This window comes from Hordeum vulgare, chromosome 5H, assembly GCF_904849725.1.
Source record: "Hordeum vulgare subsp. vulgare chromosome 5H, MorexV3_pseudomolecules_assembly, whole genome shotgun sequence".
NCBI classification, from domain to species: domain Eukaryota; kingdom Viridiplantae; phylum Streptophyta; class Magnoliopsida; order Poales; family Poaceae; genus Hordeum; species Hordeum vulgare.
The window spans coordinates 572,413,682-572,422,998 of NC_058522.1; the positions used below are offsets into that span (position 1 = coordinate 572,413,682).

At 40.6% G+C, this 9,317-nt stretch overlaps 1 protein-coding gene across 1 annotated transcript; it reads left to right on the forward strand.

Moving 5' to 3' along the window:
• Positions 1–276: 276 nt before the first annotated feature.
• On the forward strand, positions 277–7,958 carry LOC123394954 (nicotinate phosphoribosyltransferase 1-like). The gene is made up of 15 exons (XM_045089859.1): positions 277–542; positions 1,378–1,522; positions 1,842–1,961; positions 2,048–2,182; positions 2,260–2,321; positions 2,709–2,784; positions 3,624–3,725; positions 4,072–4,188; positions 4,632–4,690; positions 5,566–5,740; positions 6,211–6,345; positions 6,443–6,541; positions 6,690–6,798; positions 7,397–7,509; positions 7,606–7,958. The coding sequence occupies exons 1-15, from the start codon at positions 382–384 to the stop codon at positions 7,681–7,683; spliced, it is 1,686 nt and encodes a 561-aa protein (XP_044945794.1). The 5' UTR covers positions 277–381; the 3' UTR covers positions 7,684–7,958.
• Positions 7,959–9,317: the final 1,359 nt, after the last annotated feature.

Sequence of the window (9,317 nt, forward strand, 5' to 3'; positions counted from 1 at the left end):
TTCATTTTAAATATTTTTGCAATAAGTTTATTGATACGAAGTAGAAAAATACGTTGAGCCGTCAGATTATGGCACATCTAACGATTCGTGAGGTGGCGGATCTTTTAAAAAGATTCGTCGACCGGCGCGTAGCAGCTGCCTTATATAAAATGGATGTAAAAATGAGAAAGAAAGAACCGAAAGAAAAAAATGCAGTGAGGGACTAATTGGCTGGCCCATTACCGCGTGCGGGGGTGCGCGTCAGGTCGCTATCCGCCGAGCCGCGCGGGGAATAGGATTCCATTCCTCTTCGCAAAAGTACCATCGGCTGCCTGCGAGATTCCCCTCCCTCCTCCACCCGCTCCACTCCGACCTCGCCGCTCCCCCACCACCACCGGAAAGATGGCCGCGGCGGCGCTGGCGAACGGGGACGTGCGCGCCGGCGGCGGGGGCGCGGTGCCGCGGCCGACGAACCCGATGGTCACGCCCCTGCTCACCGACCTCTACCAGTTCTCCATGGCCTACGCCTACTGGAAGGCCGGCAAGCACCTCGACCGCGCCGTGTGAGCACCCTCACCCACCCAACCCCCGCTCGCTCTATTCCACTACACGCGCCGTTTGCTATTGAGCGCCGCGGCGGAGCGACGGTCTAGGAGCAGCAGGCAGTTTCCAGCTCCGCCGAATCAGTTTGCTGTCGAAGTTTAGGATCTGTTATCAAATTTCCGTGTCCTGGATTCGAGCTCCGGGGAGTTTCCGCGCTGTCAAATTTCGGCAAGTGTGATGTCAGCCTGTGAATTCAGTTAGCTAGTGTCAGTCCCATGGCCAGTGTTCCATTTAAGGGACTATTTGGTTCGATGTATAAAACTTGTGTGGTGGATACTTTGGCGGTTGCTGAAGTACTGCGGAACGGTAGAAACTGGCGGGTGGTCGTATGGGAGATATAAATAAACCATGATTTACGAGGAATCTGAGACGAAAACTTATGCTCATGGAATACATGAACAACTGTTTGTACATTCATTCCTGCCTACCATCAATAGAAGCAAGCAGTGAACCAGGTATCAAGCTTGGCTGGGAGTGTTAAAACCAATGGAAATAGCCTATAACCAAGCGATGGAGCACACTCGTTACGAGTGTACTGTTTCTGGAGGTTATATAGAGCATAGCTGCAGTGTTAATTAGAACCATATGGATGAGTCCAGCCATATGTTCACTGAGGCGGTCAGTTTCTCTGTATCCCCTGTCTGGAAATGTGAGATTCTTTTACTATGAGTATGATCTGGTTAGTCAATATGAGACTGTATGCTACTATTGCCGTTCTTCTACTTGTCAGTCTTCTAATTGGATTGTTATGCACTTATGCTTGTTGATGTCTGTTGCGAACCATACTGTTTTCAGCTTTGATCTTTACTTCCGGAAGAGCCCCTTTGCTGGTGAGTTCACCGTCTTTGGCGGCCTTGAAGAGTGTATACGATTTATTGCCAACTTCAAGTTGAAAGAAGAGGAAATCAATTTTCTGCGCACTGCATTGCCTACATGTGAGGTAGGAATGCCAAAGTTGTATAAAAAAACATGGATCATTTTATTGGAAATCCTGCACTCTATCTAGATTATGCTCATGCTCATGTATGAATGGGTTTAGTTGAGTTGGATGCTCATACAAGTGGAAGGATCAGGTTAGTGGGTACTAAAGGGATCCTTCTGGATGCCCCCTGAAACCAACCACCATCTGAAATGCCTATGAGCAAACAAAACCCACAATATAATTTTAGTTGTCACTCTCAAGTAGACTCATTCTTGTTTGGATAACCATTTCATTTTTGCGTTCTACTAAAACTGTATGCTTACTTTTCTTTTGGCAGGACGGCTTCTTTGAGTACCTCAGTTCGATTGACTGCTCAGATGTTGAGGTTTATGCGATCCCTGAGGGCTCTGCCGTCTTTCCTAAGGTTCCACTGATGATAATCGAAGGACCTGTTGCGGTAAGTACCAGGAGATGTTTAGCGAATAAAATTCATAGTTGTCACGTGTTACCTTATTCAGTTTTGCCTTTTATTTTTTGTCCCAGGTTGTCCAACTTCTTGAAACTCCATTTTTAAGTCTGGTGAACTATGCTTCTTTGGTTACTACAAATGCTGCAAGGCACCGCCTTGTAGCAGGAAAGCCAAAGAATTTACTTGAATTTGGACTTCGACGGGCTCAAGTGGGTCTTACTTTGTTTTGTTTTGCATCTTTTGATCCATTATCCTTAACATGGACTTATGAGCACTCATCTATCAGGGGCCGGATGGAGGAATCAGTGCATCAAGATATTCTTATATGGGAGGATTTGATGCAACAAGGTATGATCTGATCACACAATGAGCACAATATGTACCTTCAGAATTTTCCCATAGTCTCTTTCTATCTGCCTTCGGACATATTTGTTATGTCTTCATAGGTCTTAGCTTTGCAAATTATTTGCTGGGTGCTCATGGTAGGCGACATATCTTTGAGTTCCTTGTGCTACCGATGCAAGCTATCATTAACTGTCTAGATTAGCATCACATGGTTTGTTGAAATGGACTATACAGTTTTAAAACTATGTTAAGTCATCATTAGATGATAAATATTCTTACTCAATATTTGAACATGTGAACCAACTTTAAGTTATACTGAAGGCCGTACAATGCTTATCCAGACAGACATTTATCATAATAAGCAATAGTCTGACATTCCTACCTGAGCAGCAATGTTGCAGCAGGAAGGTTGTTTGGGATACCAATACGCGGGACTCACTCACATGCATTTGTGAGCTCTTTCCTGGTTAGTAGTTACTTTCAGGTCTTGCTATGGTTATGAATAAATTTGCTGGTGGTTGGTACTTGCTTCAACTTTGTTGTTTAGTACTCCCTCTGTCCCAAAATAACTGTCTTAACTTTGTACTAGTTCTAATACAAAGTTATACTAAGCTCAAGACACTTATTTTGGGACGGAGGGAGTAGTTGAAATGTTATTCCCGTCCAGGAAAGAAACATCTGCTATGTTCGAATAATTCTTTGTCGATAGGCTTGATGTTCTCCAGAATGTATCCGACATAGATTGTGTTTATTACCATTCATCTAGCACAAGCTTGCTTCTTGCCCTAGTTCCCCTCTTTTCATCTTGTGCAATTCCAGTTTGGACCAACTATTTGATACTTTGAGAATGGATCCATCCAGATAGAGTATGCATTTGGGCCAAAATTTTGTAACCAGTTGCACTTGTATTGAATACATAGGTGAACATAAATCATTCATCAATCTGATGATATTAGTCAATCCCTCTGACATTGATATTCAAATGCAAAATAGTGAAGAACAGTATATATATGTGGTGCGTGAAGCTAAGCGCATGCTTATCTAATAGATAATCATATCATCTGGCTAGTATGAGCAAAAATCTAAGTCACTTAATTTTCACCCAGTTAAGACACAATAGATCTGACCATTTAAAAAGGAAACCCATCAGGTAAATGTACAAGATGCAGTTTGTTTTACACCAAGAACCTTGCAACTATTTCATTAAATTTGTTTGATCCTGAATTTCGTCATTTTTTTTTGCGGTGAGAACTAAATTTCTTTTATACCATGGGTCTTCTTTGCTAATGTATTCGTTGACTGTAGGGTCTTGATGAAATCATTGACAAAGCACTTTCTAGCTCTGATGGTTCGAACAAATGTGAAGATTTTGTCTCTCTAGTGCAGAATTGGCTGGTTAAGATTCAGGTGTGATAAAATACCAGTTATTTTGTTAATTCATCTGCTCATGTTACTGAAGTCTTATAGAAACTTTTCCTCTTGATAATTTAAACATTGTTTGATGCTTGTGATTGGCCGTACCTATTTAAATGCTTTTTAGTGAACAAACTTCATACGATTCTTGTCATCTCATCTGACCTATTAGAATAAGAGATTAAATAATACAGACTACATATCAGAAATATTGTACTTATCCATGAAGGTTCTCTTCCTTGCAAGTTGCTACACAATTCCTCTGTAACTTGTTGCTATAGAACTTATGGCTAGTAACTTATGTTTAACTATTCAAGATCTGTCCTCACATCCTTTTCAGGATGCTAGTTCATTGCGTGGTTCCTTTGGCGAAACAAATCAAAGTGAGTTGGCTGCATTCACGTCATATGCACTGGCATTTCCAAACTCCTTCCTGGCCCTGGTGGACACATACGATGTTAGTTAATCTTTGCTCTGCATCAGTGTACTCGTGCTTTCTAGGGCATGGCCTGCATATTCTTCTGTTCAATGGATTTTTCTAAAGTTGACTAACTTTGTCGATGCTGTAATTATTCATTATTACTTTAAAACATGTTTTCTCTGACATGCTTAAACCGATTTGTTTCTGCATGTTTCTTCTTTTATGGTTAGATTAAAATATGAATATCTAGCCCATATATGTTGAATGTTCTGTTTATGTAACTGTTTTAAATTATTAACCAAGCCAAATTTAAAATGTGCTACTGTAGGGCCCTCCCCTACAATCTTCTTTTTTAAATGCGTCTCTTTGACCTTTACCAATTATACTCTAGCTATTTCAGGACTGACCTTGACAGAACTAATGCATTAACTCAGGTTATATATGGGCATGGTTGATGTTTAAGTATGTATCGTTGCTAGGTCATGAGAAGTGGAGTGCCAAACTTCTGCGCTGTTGCTTTAGCCCTCAATGATATGGGGTACTATTGCGTCAACACATCCTTTGTACTTTAGTCTTTTCTTCTTATTTACCCAACTTGCTTCTGTTACATGTGAAGTTGTAGCTGATGATAACACAAAATAAAATTAAGCTTTCTCCTGGGTGTGTTTCCTTGCTAATACTTTTCAGATACTTTCTAGTTTTTTACATGTGTATAGTTTGTTTCTTTTGAGTTTTTCTTCCATTGTACATACAAGTTGCATCTTTGGATATATATGCATGGAATAGTTTAATTTTTCATACCTAATAATTGGTTCACTGATGCCTAACTTGTTGGGTCTAGACCTCATACCATAGGCATTTGATACCAACCATGCGCCCTTTCTGTGATACGTACGATCAATTATTATGAAGTCTCTCCAGTATTTCGAACAATCATCTTGGGTATAGATATGGTTACCCCCATCCCTTTGCTTTAGAAATTTAGGTCTCTTGATTGCATTTTTTGCTTACTTTAGGATTTAACTACACCCCTTGCTGAACTTTAGTAGTAAGATCTGCCTGCAACATGTTAGCTACTCCCTCCGTTCCTAAATATAAGTCTTTTTAGAAAGTTCACTAGGGGACTACATACGGAGCAAAATGAGTGAATCTACACTCTAAAGTATTGTCTATATACATCCGTATGTAGTCCTCTAGTGGAACCTCTAAAAAGACTTATATTTAGGAACGTTGGGAGTATATTGCTGTCTGAACAACAAATGATTTAAAAGAAGGGATGGATTTACTTGATAGGTCTGGCTAGTGACTACATTCGACTTCCTTATAACATTTACATATTTTAGCTGAAATTTGGGTGTAATGTTGATTCATAAACCTTAGTTGTTAAGCATTAATGAAAACTTTCCGTTTCAGGTATAAGGCAGTTGGAATTAGGTTAGACTCTGGTGATTTAGCATATCTGTCTATTGAAACACGCAAGTTCTTCTGTGCAATTGAAAAAGAATTTGGGGTTGATGGCTTTGGAAAAACGAATATTACAGCAAGCAATGATCTCAATGAGGAAACAATTGATGCATTGAACAAGCAGGTACACTGTACTTTAGAAGTTCAGATAATTTGCTGCTAAAATGTTTGATGATACCATACCCTTCGAGCTATTATATGTTTCTATATTTATCTAGTGAAATACTTTGGTAGTTTTTCAGCAATTTTACATTCAGATGGTTGCCACTTGTTAGTGCTTTTGGTCATTTGGTGGTTTTGTCATCCGTTGGTTTTGATTAACAGTGATAATGAGTAAAACAGTATGCCTAGAATTGTCTAGCTAATTTTTGATAGATATTAAGAGTAAACTTACCCAGCTAGTCCTGACTAGCAGTGTATCACCTACTGAATGTAGCTTTTGCTGATTGAAATCCAGCGGTTAAGAGAAAACTGTTTAAAGATACACGAGCCTGTGAATTTGATGGATATGCATCTGCTCTGCTCAAAGATATCTGTTTTTGTGGCTCCACTATGGTCGATGGCTTGGTGAATGACTATTGATATTCTGTGTAGGGCCATGAGGTAGATTCATTTGGCATTGGCACCTACCTGGTTACCTGCTATGCGCAAGCAGCACTTGGTTGCGTATTCAAGTTGGTTGAAATTAACAAACAGCCTCGCATTAAACTCTCTGAAGATGTCACAAAGGTATATCTTTTATTACTCATTAGTATTCAAAGCAAAAAGGTATAGCTTTGGCAACCGCTGGTGTACCAGAATGACTATTTGTATTTCTATGCTCCAGGTATCAATACCATGTAAGAAACGATGCTACAGATTGTATGGAAAGGAAGGTTATCCTTTAGTTGATATAATGACTGGACAAGACGAGCCAATCCCAAAGGTAAACAATATTGATGTTACGCTTGAGCAGTAAGCCTGCATCAAAGAATGTGTCCACTTCAAAATCTGCTGCCAAGCATATACTTTCTCATGATTAGCTGGCGGATATGTATATGTGTGGGCTTGATCATTTTTGCATTCCTTGATAGGTTGGTGAGAGGATCCTATGTCGTCACCCTTTCATCGAGTCAAAGAGAGCCCATGTTGTTCCACAGCATGTTGAGGAGTTATTGAAGTGCTACTGGCCCGGAAATTCATGTATGTGTATCCACTCGAGTAGCTTCTGCCGTTCTACATATCACAACACTAAAATCTGGTCCATCTGAACATATACGTCATTCACACAGATCTGACAAACTATAGGCCTACAACTAATGTCCTCTGGCATTTGGCTTGTTTTCATCTGCATAGTTACAGTTCCTAAATTAGGTGCCTAGAAACGAAGATGACAACCACTAGATTACTATATCCATACTAATCAAGTATGTAGTAAAATGCAATTATGACAGTAAGTTGTTCATACTGGCATTGCTGAAGTAACTTGCAATCATGGCATCATGTCACTGATTAGTGCAACCAATATAGAATAAGGATTTCTGCTAATAAGCAATTAGTGGTGTGATGTTATAGGGCTGGTGTAGTTGCAGCTTAGGACCCGCGATGAACAACTTACAAACTTTTGGGCATCAATCTGCACTTTTGAAGTTTTAGGACTAACTTGACACCCATTAGTTTCAGGATCTCTGATGCATTTCATTCTATTTTAAATTTGTGTGTGCGCAATGTATTGTGAGTGAAGCACTCAAGTTGATAAAAAGATACTGACGTCAACCTTTATCCTGTTCTCGTGCCGAAGCCGTACAAAGGGAAGAGCTGCCATCGATCAACGAAAACAGGAGTCGGTGCATGCGTCAGCTGGACCGAATGAGGCCGGACCATCTGAGGAAGCTGAATCCAACACCATACAAGGTTCGAGAGATTACTCTTAAGCTTGATGTCACTTATCTGCCCCCCTAGCATTTCAATCTCACCTTGCATGCGCGCGCTGCGTGGCTCTTGCATCAGGTAAGCGTGAGCGCCCAGCTCTATGATTTCATCCATTTCCTGTGGCTCAATGAAGCTCCAGTCGGCGAGCTGCAATGAAGAACGATGACAATGGGAGGGTTCAGCCCTGGATCGGATCCCGATAACCTGTTTTTTTTTTTCAAGAATAACGCGTATCTTGCACGATACAACTGTAACATATTCATGTCGAAAGGATACGGCCTTCACATATATAGTGCTCAGGTGCTCAACATGCATTACACCAGAGTATGCATGATGGAGTTAACAGAGTACCATGCAGTTGTGCTATGAAAAAACTAATGTGATTCTCTTGCAAGGGTATGAATAAATGATGGTGAGAAGCTGCGGTGAAATATCGAAATTATCTTTGCTCACTTCCTATGAACTGCACTCTGGTATACATTGTGTTAGGGACATGGGGTGTCTTTGATTCTCATCATTCTAAAAATGTATAAATAAATAGAAAAATGAACATAGAATTGAGATGCCATACTATGTTGAATCCTACATGAATTGAAAATACGTACATGAGTTTGCACTACAACTTATTTGATACTTTGATCATGTTCGTATGAAAAACTTAGTCCTTCATCCGATCCATATTACTTGTCGCTAAAATGGATGTTTCTAGCACTGAAATACATGTAAAGACAAGTAATATTGCTGAAATACATGTAAAGACAAGTAATATTGATAGGTGGGAGTAGTAGATTTTTTGAAGGAATAGGTGCATGCCATAGTTGTTATATAGTACTGTATAAACATAGGAAATTGTGCATGAGGTTGGACTCGGATGGAGATTTTATGCAAACTAAACTATAGGGAAGATTCATATGGTTTCCATTCCTACTCCCTCCGTTTTTAAATATAAGTCTGTTAAAAAATTTCATTAGAAGACTACACACGAAACAAAATAAATGAATTTACATTTTAAAATATATCTATATGCATTCATATGTAGTCTTTTAATGAAACATTTAAAAAAGCTTATATTTAAGAACAGAGGGAGTACACACTAAACCAACTCTAGAAACAAATTCCTACGGAATATAATTCTCTAAAATTCCTATAATTTTTATCAAACCAAAGGTGTCTTTATCTCGTACATGTGTTGCTCGTACGACTACTCAGCTTCACATATGACTCGGATTCGGAGCTCCAAACAGAAACAGTGTCGGATTCGGCTCCGCGGGACTCCATATATGGTGGACGCTGCCCAGCCCAACATACCTCCTTTTTTTTGTTTCGATCCCATGGCGGCCGGCGGAAGGAGCGGCACGGCGGATGCCGCGGAGAGGCTTCACAGGCTCGCCGAGCAGCGCTTCCTCGTCGGCGACGTGGCCGGGGCGCTCCGGACGGCGCGGGAGGCCCAGGCGTGTTAGCTAATCAGTTGCACGAAGATTATCTACAAGTGATGCTTTCTGAATAAGAACCGACATCGTGTGTTTGTGCACGTTCGGTCAGTAGCTTCAGTAGTTAGTATCTAGTTTCAGTTAGTTAGTTAGCTAGATTCGCTCTCAAGTTTCTGGTCATGGGATGGCATGATCTCGGCGACACTTGCGGACGAAGTAGTGGCTCGATCTCTGCCCGACGTCGTGGGATGGAACGACCAGTAGGTCGGCAAGAGAATCGGCTGGTTTTACCTGTTCTTTCGGCTGTCGTTGGAGGAGCCTATGAATAACAGAAATCAGAGAAAAGCTGCAGTCAGTTAA